The sequence below is a fragment of the Vanrija pseudolonga genome, chromosome 4 (assembly GCF_020906515.1).
Source record: "Vanrija pseudolonga chromosome 4, complete sequence".
Lineage (NCBI taxonomy): Eukaryota > Fungi > Basidiomycota > Tremellomycetes > Trichosporonales > Trichosporonaceae > Vanrija > Vanrija pseudolonga.
The window spans coordinates 698946-715677 of NC_085852.1; the positions used below are offsets into that span (position 1 = coordinate 698946).

General features: G+C 60.5%; 6 protein-coding genes across 6 annotated transcripts; 3 read left to right on the top strand and 3 right to left on the bottom strand.

Moving 5' to 3' along the window:
- Window positions 1-47: 47 nt before the first annotated feature.
- CUTL1 (Protein CASP) lies at window positions 48-2684 on the bottom strand. The gene is made up of 8 exons (XM_062772054.1): window positions 2448-2684; window positions 2252-2362; window positions 1847-2187; window positions 1610-1808; window positions 1412-1562; window positions 405-1371; window positions 247-366; window positions 48-198 (listed from the first exon to the last, which is right to left on the bottom strand). The coding sequence occupies exons 1-8, from the start codon at window positions 2488-2490 to the stop codon at window positions 100-102; spliced, it is 2031 nt and encodes a 676-aa protein (XP_062628038.1). The 5' UTR covers window positions 2491-2684; the 3' UTR covers window positions 48-99.
- A 138-nt stretch (window positions 2685-2822) lies between these two features.
- LOC62_04G005510 (uncharacterized protein) lies at window positions 2823-6116 on the top strand (the record flags this gene model as incomplete). Its single annotated transcript, XM_062772055.1, has 8 exons — window positions 2823-3057; window positions 3109-4425; window positions 4463-4665; window positions 4787-5098; window positions 5154-5209; window positions 5248-5803; window positions 5854-5911; window positions 6104-6116. Exons 1-8 carry the CDS (start codon window positions 2885-2887, stop codon window positions 6114-6116), a joined length of 2688 nt encoding a protein of 895 aa, XP_062628039.1. The 5' UTR covers window positions 2823-2884.
- A 530-nt stretch (window positions 6117-6646) lies between these two features.
- Window positions 6647-7975, top strand: SPS19 (Peroxisomal 2,4-dienoyl-CoA reductase SPS19). The gene is made up of 5 exons (XM_062772056.1): window positions 6647-6810; window positions 6910-7140; window positions 7190-7266; window positions 7375-7583; window positions 7656-7975. Exons 1-5 carry the CDS (start codon window positions 6729-6731, stop codon window positions 7930-7932), a joined length of 876 nt encoding a protein of 291 aa, XP_062628040.1. The 5' UTR covers window positions 6647-6728; the 3' UTR covers window positions 7933-7975.
- Window positions 7976-7978: 3 nt separating this feature from the next.
- On the bottom strand, window positions 7979-9829 carry stas (Transmembrane protein 41). The gene is made up of 3 exons (XM_062772057.1): window positions 9207-9829; window positions 9038-9166; window positions 7979-9001 (listed from the first exon to the last, which is right to left on the bottom strand). The coding sequence occupies exons 1-3, from the start codon at window positions 9746-9748 to the stop codon at window positions 8047-8049; spliced, it is 1626 nt and encodes a 541-aa protein (XP_062628041.1). The 5' UTR covers window positions 9749-9829; the 3' UTR covers window positions 7979-8046.
- A 566-nt stretch (window positions 9830-10395) lies between these two features.
- On the bottom strand, window positions 10396-12459 carry sap145 (Pre-mRNA-splicing factor). The gene is made up of 4 exons (XM_062772058.1): window positions 12244-12459; window positions 11813-12192; window positions 11677-11765; window positions 10396-11629 (listed from the first exon to the last, which is right to left on the bottom strand). Exons 1-4 carry the CDS (start codon window positions 12430-12432, stop codon window positions 10488-10490), a joined length of 1800 nt encoding a protein of 599 aa, XP_062628042.1. The 5' UTR covers window positions 12433-12459; the 3' UTR covers window positions 10396-10487.
- A 200-nt stretch (window positions 12460-12659) lies between these two features.
- mex67 (mRNA export factor mex67) lies at window positions 12660-15609 on the top strand. Its single transcript, XM_062772059.1, has 7 exons — window positions 12660-13064; window positions 13539-13856; window positions 13904-14020; window positions 14072-14358; window positions 14396-14608; window positions 14655-15113; window positions 15165-15609. Exons 1-7 carry the CDS (start codon window positions 12870-12872, stop codon window positions 15472-15474), a joined length of 1899 nt encoding a protein of 632 aa, XP_062628043.1. The 5' UTR covers window positions 12660-12869; the 3' UTR covers window positions 15475-15609.
- Window positions 15610-16732: the final 1123 nt, after the last annotated feature.

The following is a 16732-nucleotide window of genomic DNA, read 5'->3' on the forward strand; positions in this document are numbered from 1 at the left end:
CGCCCCCAACTGCATCCTTCGCTCGCCCCGCCCCCCTCTGTCACTGGCCGCATAAATACTGATGATGCATACATGGATACACATTCCCCGAGCACACTATCAAGTCTTGATAGGATGCAGCGGTGGGCTCCCAATAGGTTGTCCGGCAGTGTCGCTCGCCGACATTGTGTTGAAAAGCACAAACACGACTAGCACATGCTGCACAAGTGTCAGTCACGCCCCACAGAGCACAGACACCCCACTTACCAATGCAATCGCGTAGAAGATGAACAAGCTCCGGGATCTTTTGTTGCCGATGATAGCTCGTGTCAACGAGAATGTAGCACGCTCCAAAGGATTGAGGGCGTGAATCGCACGCTGCGCCTCCTGTTACTGTTAGCAACAAAACACTGAACACTACTCACCCTGCCCTTGAACGCCTCGAACGGATTGAGATGCTCGTCGTACTTGTCCTTGTACTTGCCAATCTCGTCCTCTCGCGAACGCATGACGCCGTTGAGGATGCCGGCCGACGATCCTGGAGTGGCCGTTCCAGGAAGGCCAGAGCCGCTTGCAGCCCCAGAGCCGTCGCGGTAGCTCTGCATGTATCGAACCTTCTCATACAGCTTGAGGTTGTCGGCCTGGAGTGCCTTGATCTCGGTACGAAGGTCCGAGATCGTCTCAAACTGGCGTCTCAACTCCTCTTCCAACTCGGCGTTGCGCTGGCGGAATCGGTCACGCTGAGAGGTGACAATGGGGAGGATGGACGGGTCTCCGCCAGGTGCTGGGGAGCCGACACGGTCGCCCTTGCCACCAATATCCAATCCGGCCAGACCGGCACCGCCACGCTCCGTCTTGTCGCCGTCGCCCTTGTTCAAGCTCGCGAGGTCGTTCTCCAGTCTTTCGTTGAGGGAGCGGATTCGAGAAAGCTCTAGCTGGAGGCTCTGAACACTCTCATCCGACTTGGAGTTGTGGCTTGAAAGCTCCTCGTGCGCCACGCGGAGCTTGGTGAGGTCCTCAAGCAATCGGCGGTTCTTCGACACGAGGAGGTTCTCGAGCGAGCGGCCCAGCTGCTTGTTGGCGACCTCGGCGTTGGGGTTGGGCATCTTGAGGTCCTCATCGTCATTGTCCAAGTCGGCGCCAGAAAACTCGACAAACTTCATGATCTCAAGCTCGCGCTTGATCTCGTCGTAGTCGGAGTACTGCTTGACCTTGGTGCGAAGGTTCTCAATCTCGGTAGCTTGCTGGGCGGACTCGCGGGCAGCATCGTCAAGACGCCTCTTCTCACCACGCTCGACCTCGGCCTTGGCCTCCTTTGACTGGTCAAGGGCGCGGAGGAGGCGCGATGCCTCGGCCTCGAGCTCCGCGATATGGTTCTCCTGCGCCTTGACCCTGGAGTATCAGCTGCCGCCCGGCGATCAAGCCAACTCACTTCTCAGCCTGCTGGGAGCCGCTACGAACTGTCTCGATCTCGGAACGGAGGAGCTCATTGCGGCGCTCAACAGTGGCGACTCGCTCGTTCGCACGGTTCAAGTCCGCAACAACGAGGTCGAGCTCTGCGAGCTTGGCGGCAACGTCCTGCTCTGAAATGATGTCAGTCGTGCGCCAGATCACCACAGTAAAAACACACCCTGGCGCTGGCTCGCGTCCATCAGCTTGGCCTGCGTGCTCTCATTCGAGGTTGACAGATCACGGAGCTGGTCCTTGAGAGTCTGAGCCTGGCGCTGGAGGTCCTTCTCCCTCTCCTCGTAGTTGCGCATCCGCTCATCGTACTCTGCGTTGAGCTCATTCTCCTTCTGGGTAACGCGCTCCTGGATGAGGTCGTCCATCTGCGGTGTTAGCTCACACTCCTCCAAACATCACACACCTTCTGCTCCAGCTGGTCGGCGCGCGCCTCAGCCTTCTTCCGCTTGTCGTCGGCAGTCGAGCCCTCGGCTGCCTGCTTCTTGAGCTCGGCATTCTCTTCACGCAAGCGTTGGAGTTCTGCCTCCAGCATACGCGCCTCCGCCACCTTGACAGTCTGGTCGACCGCAGCGTCGAGGAGCGGGTACGGGTCCGGTGCATCTGCGAGCAGCTTGTACACATTCAGGAATGACGTTTCGGATGTCTTGGAGCGGCGAGTGAGGCTGTCAATCTCGCCCTGGTAGGCCTTGAGCAGGACCTTGATGGCGTTGAACTTGTCATTGCTGTCGGGCAGCTTCTTGAACTCTGCCCGCCGTCAGCTTAGCCCGTGAGAGCGCAGCGGCGACGTCACAGCCGCGTCGGCACACACCTCGAGTCTGCTCCGCGAGCTTCTTGCGGCCAACCATGTTCTCCTTCTGGTTGTCCACGACTTCGAGAGCCGTCTTGTCGAGCGACTTTTGCAGCTCTGAGAGGTTGATCTCTGGAGCGAGTGTCAGTGGCTGTGTCGTGGGCATTTGGGGATATAGCCGGGTTGGCCAGATGAGGTGGGGGGCTTTGGAGCTGACCTTTCCATGTCGACAGAGCTGCCGAAAAGTTGGCTTCCGCCATGATGAGGATTGCCTGTACGGCTGCGAGGTAGATTGCACAAAGAACGAGTTGAAGGCTTGGAAAGGAGAGTACGAGGACGAGATATGGTGGTGTGAAGTGGATCTGACGGTAATGAAAGAGACGTGTCAGTGTTGAAAGGGTTGCGTGTTGAATTCACAGGGGACGGTGATGGATTAGGAAAGTGGCAATGGGGCTTAACCGGCGGTAATGCCGAGATGTAATAGACATTAGAGTTTCAAGGCTCACCATAGAAACGCGCCAGACACGCGCCGCCGTCCAAAACCACGCGCCGCAGTCTTCCTCCTGCGCGATTGTTATTGTTGTCGCTCTCCGTCATCACAACGACACCCACATTCAACAGCCACCTACTTTCAGCATCCCTGCAAGGGCACCCATGCTTGCTGGCCATGCCCCAGGAGGCTTGGGGGCCTCGGCCTCATCCACCTTCTCAACAACGATATCCGAAAGCATAGACTTTGCAATCGTGGACGACATCATAAGTCTGGCTCGCGACGCGACTTCCTTTGCCGAGGTCCACCAAGTGTACTGCCGGGTACTCGAACTCAAGTGTGTGATGAAACAACTCGAAACAACGTTCCAGCAGCTAACCCTCCCCAGTGGCCTCTCGCTAGCCTCCGATACTGCATACTACCAGTTCCTGCTGCGCCTTGGGGTGACCCGAGCGCCGACATGGGGGGAGAAATGGGACGTTTGGCGCACGACCCATGCTGAGCTGGGCCAGCCGACGTTGCCAGCCGCACAGGCGCCGAGGTTCAAGACGGCCGCACAGCCCAAGCCACATCCTATGAGGTCGCGCGTGCCCTTCCTCGCCGGCGCCGGCTCCGACCTCGACGAGGTAGGCGACGACACGGATGTGCACACCAGCGGGGCAGAGCTCGCTGCCCAGAGGACACCGCCGCCGAAGAAGAGAGTTGTCAAGCCGCGCACCATCGTCGGTTACAGTCCCTCGAGCTCGTTTACCGAGGAAGACACTCTCGGCTTCCCTACCTCGGTCCGCACATCCACCCCGACGAGCGCGCGCAAGTTCCTCCCCAGCCAGCTTCGAGACCGAGGGCAGTCTTCGCCGACGCGGGGTGTGTCGTCGGCGGATGAACGACACAGCTCTACCACCGATTTTGATGTGTCTCCGATCAAACGGCAAGCGGCGCCGCGACTGAGGGACGTCGACCCCGCCACTCTGCGGCTGATGGAGATGCGGGCCGAGACCTTCCTCCGGCTCGGGTTACTGGGTCGAACATGGAGCGTGTGGTTCGAGGCGTCGGACTGGATCACGCGGACCGTCAAGCAAATTGACACTGTTCGCAACGACTTGCTGCTCAAACAGTACTTCACGAAATGGCAAGCGGTCAGTGGACGGCAAGTGGCGTTGCAAGGCGTCGCCGACGCGCAGTATGCGCGCCATTTGGGAGTGCAAGTCGTTGACCGCTGGCGGAGGCGCCTCGCCGACCGTCGGCTGGAGCAACTCGAGCGCCGCTTCGAGGCCCACCTGGACAACAATCTCGCGCGTAGTGCCTGGAGAGCCTGGAGGACACTCGCCATCAAACGGCGAACTGAGAGGTGGGAGCAAGACCTGAAGGGCCGCGAGGTGGCTTTCACGGCGAGGTCCAACACCCAGCTTGTCACCAAGGCTTTTGACGCGTGGCACGACCGCACTCGGGAGCACCAAGCAGACCGACACCTCCAGCGCAACACTCTCAGGCAGACCTTTGATAATTGGCGCCGCCGCGCCAGTCAGTCCCGCTATCTGGCGAGGGCTCTCGCTGGGTGGGACCAGCGCCAGGCGAATGAGGACCAAACTCGGTGCTTCAGCACATGGCGAAAGAAGACTGATCAGCTAGCATCTGAGCGCTTGGTGATACGGCGCCGGGACGAGCGGTTGGTTCAGCGAGCTTGGTCCGAGTGGAGGATAGCTGCGTAGGTCCAATGTCCGGTTTCTCACTGACCTGCTCAGAACGAGGCATAGTCGAGCAACAGTGTTCAACGAGCAACGGCTCCTCGGCATAGGCATGAAGCGACTCAAAGCTGCCAGCCATAAACACCAGGTCCAGCTGCGCGTTGCTATCAAGACGCAGACAGACAAGGAGATGGCATTGTTGCGACAGTCGTTTGACCTCTGGGTCCGACTCGAGCGTGGTCGATTGCTCCAGCGCGTCCGTGACACGCGGGTTCTGCGGACGACGCTCTCTAAATGGCAGTCCAAACTGGCCCACGTGGACAAGCTGCAAGGCAGGTCGCTTGTCCAACAAAGCGCTGACTTGCTCAGTACCTGCCGCAGCGTTCGCTGCCGCCTCGAACCTCAAGACGCTACACAGCACACTCAGCCGCTGGCGCGATGCGTTAGGCGCCCGGCGGAATGCTATTCTCAAGGCCGATCTTGTCTTTGCCTTTCGTACAAAGCACACGCACCTGCGCAAGTGGAGAGTCGCTCATGACGATATCCTTGACCAGGCTGCGACTGCAGACAAGGCACTGGCGTTCTTCGCAGGCCGAAAGGCATTCAAGGTGTGGCAGAAGGCGCTATCTAAGCGGCGGCAAGATGCCTTCATCGAGCAGTGTCGTCTAGGCTTGCTACGGGAGGCTTTCAACTGTGGGTAGAAGCCGTGTCGACGATCATTGACGTGTAGTCTGGCGAGGTGCGACAGTACAGAGCGTCCAGGATACTGCCCGCGTGGAGGAATTCCAACAGAGCCGGGACACTGTGAGTGGTTGGTTGTAGGGCGTCGCTGATCGACTCAGCGCCTCGCGTCACGCACGCTGTCCCACTGGACGGAGCGGGTGGTGGTCATCAAGATGCGGGAGCTGGATGTTGCCGACCGACGAGCGGCATCCTTAATGACAGAAGCGTTCGGTCGCTGGCGCCGCGCCAAGCGACGCAATGACGACCGCAAGGGCCTGCTCCAAAGCTTTATCGACATTCAAACTGCGGACCGCACGAGGCGAACATTCACTACCTGGCTGCACAAGGCACGAGGTTCACGCGACCGACGGATGCGCCTCGAGTTCTTTGAAAAGGACAACAGCGATAGACTTCTGGCGTCGACATTTGCCAAGTGGTACACTGCGAAGCGAGAGCGCCAGCTGGGGCCGATGGAGGCAGAGGTATCGCTCCGCCACGAAGACGCGCTGCTCTTTGACGTCTTCGACCGGTGGACCGCACGGTCCCAGTTACTACCGGCTATTCAGTTTGACAACAAGCATCTTCGCAATGTGGCTTGGACACGGTGGCAGAAGGCGTTAGACAGGTCACGGGGACTGAAACAGGCGACAATGGAGCATGACAAGAGATTACTCGGTGAGTGGTCGTGTCCAATGTCTGAACGTCACCAAGCTGACAATTCCCAGCGGACGCATTCTCTGTGTGGCAGGACGCACTTCGGGCCAAGATGGCCAAGCGACCATCGTGAGTAACATCAGACAGCTCCACGTAACATGAAGGAATCATCTAACATTTTCTGCAGGCCCCGGACACGGCGGCGGCTGACCGACGTTGATACGTACGAAACCCTGCCCTTTGTTGGAGACTTGCCCCGCTACGCCGGCCGGCCGTCCACTCGTGTGCCACCTGTCGGGCGGTCACCGACAGCAATCCCAGCTCGTGCGAATAACTCTCAATCGCTGTCCGAAGGCCGCGGCCGTACGGCGAGTCCTGATCGCGCGTCGACCGCGCTGTCGGTGGCTAGCGAGCCGCCGTACTCTCGGCTGCGATCCGAGCTGATGAGGGGCAATCTCAATCTCCCCCGAGGCCGAGCCGTCAGTGATGAGCAAGTGCCGCTATCACATAATCGCGCTCAGGAACTTGCAACGCCAAGCTCTGCGGCCCCGCATCCACGTAGCGAGCTGATACGTGCTTTGCGGCACGGACGGTGATCACGAGACCGCGTCGGGGGTAGATAGACAGTCCCATGCATGTCCCACCGAGGTGTCAGGTAGAGACCGAGGCAATATTGTGGGGCTGATGCGTGTTTACCCAGGGTCTGATGTTGTCAGCGGGGCCGGTCACTGACTGAGCGGCAGTGGAGGGAGGGCTGGGCTGGGCAGCTGGGCCACAAGCCCCGTCCGGATGTCATGTGGCGCCGTAACCGAGGGTTAAGTCTGTCTGGCCCCAGCCCATTGCCGGTGGTTACAAAAGGTGTCTGCGGTCTCCCACAACTTGGGGCCCACCACACTTTTTTCTTTGCCACGCATCCAGCAAGAACAGCAAGCAGCAGAAGCCCATCATGCCCGTCAACAAGGCCCACCCCTCGACCTCGGTCTTCAAGGACAACATTTTCAACGGCCAGGTGGTCTTCATCACCGGTGGTGAGTACGATGGCGCGATGCCGGCGCCATCGCGCCAGCCCCATCGCACGCCCTCCACTCCAGCCTTCGCTTTCTCGTCCCAGCTAACACCGCGCGCAGGCCGCTCGGGCATCGGGTACACGGTCGTCGAGACGCTGATGCGCCACGGCGCCGACGCGGTCATTGTCGGCCGCGACGCCAAGGGCCTGGCCGAGAGCGCCGCCGCGCTCCAGAAGTCGACAGGCAAGCGCTGTATTGCCGCCTCGGCCGACGTGCGCAAGGTCGACCAGATCCGCGCGGCGGTCGACAAGGCCATCGAGGCGTTTGGCCGTATCGACTTTGTTGTCTGTGGTGAGTCGCGCGGCGATGGAGCGATGGGCGACGCTGACATCCGCCCCAGGCGCCGCGGGTAACTTCCTCGCGCCCATCTCGGCGCTCAGCGAGAACGCGTTCCGCACCGTCATCGAGATTGACACTGTGAGTAGCCGCGAGAGGAGCGAGCGGCGCGAGGGCAGTACGGCAGCTTGCCCCCACGCGCCGCCCTTGGCACGCACCACTTGGCCGCGCGCTGACACGCTCCCCCAGCTCGGCACATACAACACGGTCAAGGCGACACTCCCGCACGTCCGCAAGACGCAGGGCGCGTACCTCCACATCTCGGCGACGCTGCACTACCGCGGCGTGCCGTACCAGGCGCACGTGGGCGCCGCCAAGGCGGCCGTCGACGCCCTCAGCCAGGTCATTGCGGTCGAGGAGGGTCCTCGTGGTGTCCGTTCGAACGTTGTTGCTCCGGGGTAAGTGGCGCTGACTAAGGCCTGGCTCGGCCACACCCGCACGCTTGCTCGCGCTGACGCGCTCGCTCCCAGCCCCATCGCCAACACCGAGGGCACGCTCCGCCTCGTCCCCAAGGGCTCGGAGACGGACATCATCCCCCGCATCGTGCCGCTCGCGCGTTTCGGCGAGACGATCGACATTGGCAACGCCGCCGTCTACCTCTTCTCCCCCGCCGCGTCGTACGTCTCCGGCTCCGTCCTCGTCGTCGACGGCGGAGAGATGCACATCCGCGGCACTAGCCTGCCGTACCCCGAGTCGGTGCTCGACCCCGAGTCGACCAAGAAGCTCGTCGTCGGCAGCAAGCTCTAGGAAAGTGTTGTACTATGTGAGAAGATGCAGCGCCTGCAGTGTGTCGTTATCGCAGCATTAGTGTAGCATACAGTCTCTTGTCTACAGTGGCAGATAATACAGTAGGCTAGATGGCTAGATCTTCAAACGCGAGCTGCCAAAGTGCCACCACTTTGTGCGGCCGGCGTCGACCTCGTCCTCCTCTTCCATGGTTTGCGCGATCGTGCCATACCCCTTGGCAGAGAGGGGGCGTGGTCGCGAGGGGTCGAAAGGTGGCGGGGAAGCAGGGGCGGATGTCGGCAGGTCGTAGTCTGCTTCGTAGCCCTCAATGTCGACCAGACGCGCCGTTGACCGAGCCTTGCCCTTGCCCGGCTGGTTGCTGTCCATGTTGATCAAGTTGGGGTCGCCTTCCGACGGACCGGCGAGCACGATGCCCGAGTCAACTGCTTGGTAGCCGGTCGGGCGGCCGCTGGCATCAAACTCGACAGGTACGGGCTGGACAGCCTCCAGCGTCGTCTCCTCTACCACTACCTGCTCGTCGGGCCCGAGGTCGGACAGGTCGGTCTTGAAGACACGCTTCAGGCCAATCGGGATCATGACTGCGATGGCGACCGCCACAAGTCCGAGCACATTGCGCACCGAGATGATCTGGAAGTCATCGGCGCTCGTCATTTGGTCCAGGGACGAGCCGACCATGACGTGGATGACGGACAATGGGGCGATGCCGACAAAGACGGCGCACCAGAAGAGCACAATGCCGATACCGAGGTGTGGCGCGACAAAGTTTGCCATCCAGTGCGGCGGGAGGGGCATGATACGGAGCACAACAAGGAAAGCAAAGATGCTGTCCTTGCCGACCTTTGTACCGGCCGCCTCGTCGCCCATAATCTTCTTGCGCCACACATCAAGCTTCTTGCGGTAGAAGGGGATCTCGAGCAGCGGGGGGCCGAGGATCGCGGAAAGCGTGTAGCACAGGATTGAGCCGGTCGCCTCGCAGAGGCACGAGAGGATAAGACCGTACCAGATACCGTAGGCAGCGCCGAACAGGATCGAGATGTACATGGATCCCGGGAGGGAGAATGCTTGGACACTGAGAGTTAGAGTAGCAAGGGCCAAGTTAACTCACTAAAGATAGGACACCACGCCACACAAGAGAAGCCGTGTCGGGTTCTTCTCCTTGTACTTTTGGAACAGCTTGTTGAGCGCCTGGATGTCTGCAAAGCTGCGGGGGAGCTTGAGAGCCGGGCGGTCCTCTCTGCGTCTGTCAGTCACGAGACCCCATCGGATACACGTACTCTTCGACTTTGGGCATGCCGAACCAGAAGGTGCCGAGGACGAGGATACTGAACACGGCGAACAGGATGCTGAGCTTGACGGTGGCCACGAACAGCGGGCCATGGTACCACCTCGGCGGGGGGTTATCCTCTAGCAAGGGCGCGGCCTCGCCCTCCTCGGCGAGGCTGACGCTCGAGGCGCGCGACGACGTCCGCTCGAGCTGCAGCGCACGCTGGAAGCGCGCCGAGCGGCGCGGCGGCATCGCAGCGGTCGGGTGCATGGAGTAGACCTCGCCCGCTTCGGCGGGGTGTTGGCCCAGCGCGGCGCGCGGCTGCGAGTGGGGGAGATGATACCTCGACGGGCGGGGCGCAGCAGCGGGCCCGGCGTCGTCGTCGGACATCATGGACACGATGGTCGCTGACGGCCGTCGGACTCGCGGCTGGTGGTCGACGTCTACGAGCTCGGTCGCCTCGTCCTTTGGCTCGTTGTCGTCGTTGTCGGCAAGGCGGATGCGGCCGCGGCCGTGGCCTTGCGGGAACCAGCTTGGCGGGGCGCCGGGCATGATGAGTGTGATGTGATGGGTGTTACGAGGCTGCCATGCGGGTTTGAAAGGTTGTCGAAGAGGAGGAGTCGAGGGTGGCCTTTGGGCGGCGACGTCGTCGTCGCTCGTTGTGGCCTGTTGCCTGCTGTTGTTCCAGCCAGACTGACTGTTGCGGCCGGCCCAGGCAACTCACTTCAGGGCCTTGGGTGGACTTTATCAGGGTTTTCATTACACAGCGGGCTGGGGCGGGCGGTGCACTCCCGAAAAATACTAAATGGATTTGATCCCGCGACTAATGGGCGACACACAGCGGGCAAAGGGGAGACATGAGTGGCGCAGGGTCTGGAACCCAGCATTGAGTGTGGCAAGTCGAGTTACGTCATTGAAAAGTTAGCATATGGCTATTGATGGACATTGCAGCGACGAATAGTCACTTTGGGGCAAGGAGCAGCAACGGGCGACGAGGTATGAGGCTCGAACAGAGATGACGAGCGACGAGGTGCGCGCGAGTACGATGTGCCCGTCTCGCACATTAGCCTCACTCCCACGTCGAATGCACGAGCAGAGGGCACGTTCATTCATCGTGCCTGCTCAGCGCCCCGTATCACAAGAGGGCCCCATTCCCCATCACCCCCAACCTGCACCCACTCGCTCAGTGATACAGTGTACCATGCCATTGCTGCTGCTATATCCCTCGCTTCACTCGCAAGATAGCACGCCACGCGCCGCCACTACCATCACCACCACCTCGACTCCCACACTAAAACTTGAACTTCTCCGCCTTCTCCTTGCCCTTGCGGTCGTCCTTCTTGGTTCGCTTCTTGCTCTCGCTCGAAATGACGTCGTCAAAGCCAGACCGGTCAACATGTGCACCGGGCACATGGACCCGGTTCTGCTCGGCGCTCGCAGCCTTGTACCGAGCCTTGAGCTCGGCCTGCGAGAGGTCCTCGTCGCCATCGAGCGAGATCTCGACGTCGCCCGCCTTGCGCTTGGTGCCGCGGTCGTCGGCGCCAAGCACGGGCCCCGCACCAGACAGGTCGTATCCCGTAGACGAACCCATGAATCCCCTGACCGCAGTCTCGCGCTCCGGGATAACGGTGTAGAGCTCGCGCGGGCCCGAGGGCCTGTCGTCCGTGTCCTCGCGCTGCGTGCGCTTGCGCAGCTCGATAAAGTCGGGCGTCTCCAGCCCACCGGGTACTGTCGAGGTGACCGAGTTGTAGCCGCTTGGCGTGGCCAGTCCCGAGGGCGTCTCCAGTCCGTCAGCAGGAACGTCGCGCTGGCGCACGGGCTCCTCGTCCTCCTCTTCCTCTTCTTCCTCCTCTTCCTCCTCTTCCTCCTCTTCCGACTCCTCTGCCTCCATGATCTCGATCTCTCCCCAGCGGGTGCGGTCGATGTGGTTCTGGTTGGCAATCTCGGCACCCTGAACAACACCAAAGACGTCGCCGTACAGTGGTCGGTTGAACTCGTCCATGGGCGGCTTGCCCCAACCGCCTGGGTGGAAGCCCCACTGAGCGCCGGCCGGGATGGGCGCGTTCAATCCGCGAATGCGCAGATTCGGGTAGCTGGGCGGCGGGCCGAATCGCTGCATGGCGATAAGCCATGGTGGAGGGGCGAGAGGAGGGATGGACAGGGCCTCAATCAGCTCCTCTGAAAGCTCTCCAGGCTTCTTTGTCCTCAGGTCCGTCTCCAGCTCCTTGCCCTCGTAGTACGCCTCGCCAAACTTGCTCATCCGTGGCTTCTCCTGGAACTTGAAGAAGGCGTCGTGGAGCTTCTGGTAGTCGATATCGATCTTTCCCATCTTGGGCTGGATACGCTCGCGAGTCTTCTGTGCCAAGCTCTGGTGTGCCTCCTTCGACTTGACAGCGTCGCGCTGCTCTCCAATACCAGTGTCCGCGATCCACGCTGCGGGTGTTAGACTTTTGCGACGCGACAGAGCAGCTATCACTTACGAGGCAGAAGGTACGGGGGCTTCTCCATACCACGCTTTCCAGCAAGGTAGTCGCGCTTCGCGTTCCAGTGGGCAGGGACCGGGACGGAGCTGTACATCGTCAGCAAGGAGTCTTCAGGAACACCACATCCACTCACTTGCGATACGATTTGAGGGTCACGAGCAAGCGGGGATCACGCGCATCACAGTCGAACCACTCAACAACCTCTGGTCGGTCCACAAGCTGCTTGAGCTCCGAGACTGTCAACTTGGCAGCCCTCCTCCGCTCGCGACGCGTCAAGCCCTCCTCGGCGAGCGCCCGTTGTTTCCGCGCCTCGATCGTCTCCTCGTCGTCCTCGTCGTCGTCCGAGTAGTAGACCTGGCCCTTGGCGGGGCCGTCGTCGACCTTGATCAAGCCATCCTCGCCGACCTCGTTGAAGTGCTTGAACACATTCGCAAACTGGGAAAAGTTGGCGTCTGAGGGATCCGGCGTCGCGACGTGGAGGAACGACTCGACCGTCATCGTCGACACGACGGACTGAAATGTCAGCAAATGCGTCCTCTACACCATGGGCTTTGAGAAACTCACCTCGGCATCGCTCTCTGCTTCGCTCTCCGAGGCCGTGACGCTTGCAGAGTCGGCTCCAGCCTTTGCCTTCTGTTTCGCCTTCTGGCGCTTGAGCGCGCTGCGGGAGAGTTTTGATTTGCCAGCATGGCCGTTGGCCTGCTGTGCAGCCCCGTTTGCTCCTGCGGCTGCTGTTGCTGTTCGAGCCGGCATGGTCGTGTGGGCCGCTTTTGTTATGGATGCAAAACGTCGAAGTTGCAACAATCTGTTGATAGAGGTCGTTGTTCTCTGATCTCCGAGCCAAACGACCATCTTGGGCAGTGAGCGGGATTATAATCAATTGGTCCCGCGCCCGCTTATTGGGTGGAAATTTGCTCCCGCTCTGTTGGGTTTGCCACCCAAAAGCGTCAAAGATGTCATGTCGCACCCACCCACCCCACTCTCATTTCAAGTCGTCCTTGTTCGACACTGCACCTTGCCATTCACACACTCTCTCAAGCAACAACAACTACACTTCTATTGTCATCACTCAAACCCACGACAAACCCGCAGCCATCCGGTCTTCATTCCAACGCCATAGGCGCCAGGCCTCAACTCTCGGCGCTGCAGACGACTTTCCTTTCCTCCCACTCCCACCCGATCAATCTGCAATGGCACAGCAGGGCTCAAGCTCGGGCATTGCAGTCCGCGGCGCATCCACTCGCGCGCTCTCTTCGGCACTCCGCGGCGCTGGCATGAGCTCCGACGCTGGACAGGGCATGGACGTCGACGGAGGCATTGGCAGAACGCGCGGTGGCCGTCACCGCCGTTCAGAGGCGCGGTCGGCTGGTAACCCACTCGATCAGGTAAGTCATGTTTCCTCACTTTCACCAGGAGCTTGAGTGTGTACGAGTGGAGCGCGGCGCCGAGATGCTGCCGCAAGCGAGGCGAGCGTGCGGACTCGTGCCATCGACAGGGGCCTCCTTCCGCTTGCGGCGTTGGTGGTTTGCCGCTGGACCTCGCGAGCATCGTGAACCTCGGCCGCAACCTCTCGCCGGCGCATGTCACTGCCTGGACGACGAAGCAAGTCTCGAACAGCGATGTGCTTGAAGTTCCAAAAGGAGGCAGACCGGCCAACGGAAGGAGGGGAGAGGGTTCTGGCGCCAGTCGTCGACGGACTGGACTCGCCGTTCCTCCACGCATGGTGACCCTTTCGACGGCTTCCCCGCCGATTTGGCGAGGAGATCTCGCCGCTACCTACTCTCAACAGCAACGTATCGGGCTAACCAGCGCCATCATTGTCTTCAATAATCGACCGACTCGTGATTGTTCCCCTACAGTCTGGACGCCACCGACCAGGAAAAGACACTCCTTACAGCAAGCCCGATGGCAAGGGATCGCTCTCCAGCCGCATCGGCGCCGTCGCTGGCTCCAGCAGCTCCGGCGGCCAAGCGCCTGCCCGCGGCGCCAAAGGCAAGCGCAACATCAACCCGCGCCGCAACCCCGAGGGAACGCCAGACGTTCTCCGTGACACCAACCCCAAGCGCGCTCAGGTTCAGTCTCAACAGCACAGCAAGCTCAACGAAGTGCTGAGGGGCGATGAAATCAAGGAATGGCTCAAGAGCCGCGTTATCGCGCCCGGTGTCCTCGACATGTCGGTAAGTATAACCCACATCAGGTGTTACACGCCAGTGCTAATGTTCAGAACCTCCCGGGCGATGCCTGGCTGCAGGAGAAAGGTATTCTCCCTCCCGGCCACAAGGACGCCCCCGTCAACGTCGGCCACGTCTTTTGGAAGCTCATCTCGTCCACTCTGGAAACCGTACGTATACTCTAGAGCGCCTGGTCACTGTGATACCAACTCTACCTTCAGCCCGGCAACCCCATCACCACCCTGTCATTGGCCAAGAACGAGTTCAACACGCTTCACCAACTGGCCAAGCTTCCACTTTGCTTGCCCCACATCCGCGCCCTTGATCTCAGCGACAACCCCATCGCTAAGAGCGACGAACTCAAGCACCTTCAGTCTGCTGGCGAACAAAAGGGCAAGGCCAGCACTGGCGCTGGCAGTCTCAAGAGCCTCACCGAGCTCAAGCTCAATGGTGCCAGGTTCCGAGAGGAGACTCTGCTGCGCCCCAACGGCGCCGACATCTACCAACAGTACGTGTGCGATGGTTTCCCCAGCTAACTCTGTCAGCGACGTCCTCCGCCGCTTCCCTGGACTTTTGATCTTGGACGGCGTGCAGCTCAACCGTATCGTTTTCCCCCTCGAGCGCAAGCCAGTTGTGAAGCGCACTGAGGAGGAGCGCAAGCCACTGGCGGCTGTCCCGTTCAGCTTCCCCTTCGACGTCGTCAACACATTCAAAGAGACGGATTCTGTCGAGTCGACGGTCATGTCATTCTGCCAGATGTACGTCTCCTGACGTCTCGTTGGGGCAGATGTGCTTACTCTACAGCTTCTTTACGCTCTTTGACAACAACCGTACCGAATTGGTGGACATTTACCACCCCGAAGCCACACTCTCGATCGCGGCCAACACCCTTCCGAGTCGTTCCGCCCAGGCTGCCGACGTTAGCAAGACGAGGTCTTCGCGCCCAGCCCCCGTGTCCTTTGAGCAATGGGTCAACCTGCCTGGTCGCAACTTCTTCCGCACGTGCACGACCATTGAGCAGCGCACCAACACCCTCAAGTCTCCTATGGACCGCGAGGCGCTACTCACGTGGTGGAAGAAGGTTCCCCGAACGAGGCACCCCATCACCGACGCGTCAAAGTGGAGCTTTGACTCCTGGTACTTTGACGACAACAACGACCGCATCTCGGCTGTGATCCAGGGCGAGTTTGAAGAGCTGCCCTCTGGCACGTACCGATCGTTCACTCGTACTTTCATTCTTGGCGCGCCTCCCGCTGGCTCGGCGTGAGTAGTAGCTTGGTCCTGGTGTGTGGATACTCGTGCTAACTTGTTCAGCGCGGCTGCCAAACAGTACCCTTGCATTGTCCTCTCGGACCAGATGGTCGTCCACTCGTACTTGGGCACTGGGTCGTTCGATTCGAAGAGCTCGCTCGTGCAGCCCGACATTGCCATTGTTCCTCCGAACGGAGCCGTTCTCGACGAAGCCGGTCAGAAGGCGCTGCTCATCAAGCAGGTTCGAGCGCGCACGGGCATGAACGACGCCTATTCTGAGATGTGTCTAGCCCAAAACGACTGGGACGTTGAGCGCGCAGTCGCCAACTTCCAAGAGATCCGTGGCAGCATTCCTGCCGACGCATTTGTGTAGACGCGCGCGTCCGAAGGGTTTTCCATTTCAATCACCATCCACTATCCAACCATCATGCGGACTATTCGCAACCTACATGTCTGGCTATATAGCATGCTTCCTCCTCAAATGTATCCAAATCACCCCAAGAACGAATTGACCGTTTCAGCGGCGGCATGTAGATGCCACAGACGGGGACGCGCTAGAGAAGAAGGGCAATGTGTCGCGTTTTGACTAGACGTCCAAGTGGGGGCACTGGGGGCCACTGGGGGGCACGGGTGACTAGTCGTGGGCTGTGGGTTGGGCAATTGTGACTGCGTCGAATGGGAGCGAGATGACATGATAGGCAATCAAGCAGCAGCGGCTGCAGATGAAGCCGACGAGTTAGCTGCCCGCGTGCCAAGCTAAGACACGGCGTGATGCGATGTTAAAGCGCGCCGACTAGAAAGCAAGGCACCCATAGAACGAGGAGCGAGCGAGTGGCAGCAGCAAGTGCTGGCCAGCTAGATCGTGTTCTCACGGAGGAGCCGTGTCACTTGTCGCCCAGCATTCCGCGGCTCGTCGACAGCGCGCGAGTGCGCAGCGATCACAGTCACGCCTGCGACGACACGACAACAACAACAAGACAAGGTCAAACATGTTTGCGTCAGTACGGCGGCGCCGTTCAGGAAAACAGGCGGCGGCCAACACAAACGATAAGGGCGAGAGGCAGATCTCGTCGTGCGTGCGTGGTGCGGCAGCTACTGCAACTGGGCCCTAGACGATGGATTGGAACAGTTACGTCGTCGTGGTTGGCGCCACGCGGGGGTCCTTACGGCTTGGTTACGGCGTCGCCGTGCCCGGGGGTCGCAGCAGCAGCTGCCTGCTCATGCATTTGTTGCCACCGGGTTTTGGTCGTGCCAAGCAAGCAAGCGAAGACGACCCAGCCGAGTGAGTTGGGTTTGTGCATGTCCCGCTGCTGAATTGTGTGAGCCGTGTGTCGCCGCCGCCGCTGCCGGGTGCCACTCCCGCAAGCGTCGATGCAAGCAAGCCAAGTCGCGCGGTCGCGTCGACGACTGACAACCCCCTCGTCGTGTAGAGGACAGTCGTGTAGCGGTGCTCACTGCCATGCGCCACCCGTCGAGGAGCCGAGCCGGTCGAGCGAGCCCAGGCCTGCGCGTTTGTTGCTCTGGTCTGCCAGCTGCTGTACTGCCTGCCTGCTGTTCAGGGCGCGGCGGGGTGCCATCGTGCCGTGGTCCGAGGGGGGGGCAGCCAGCGGCCAGCCATGAGACCCTTATTT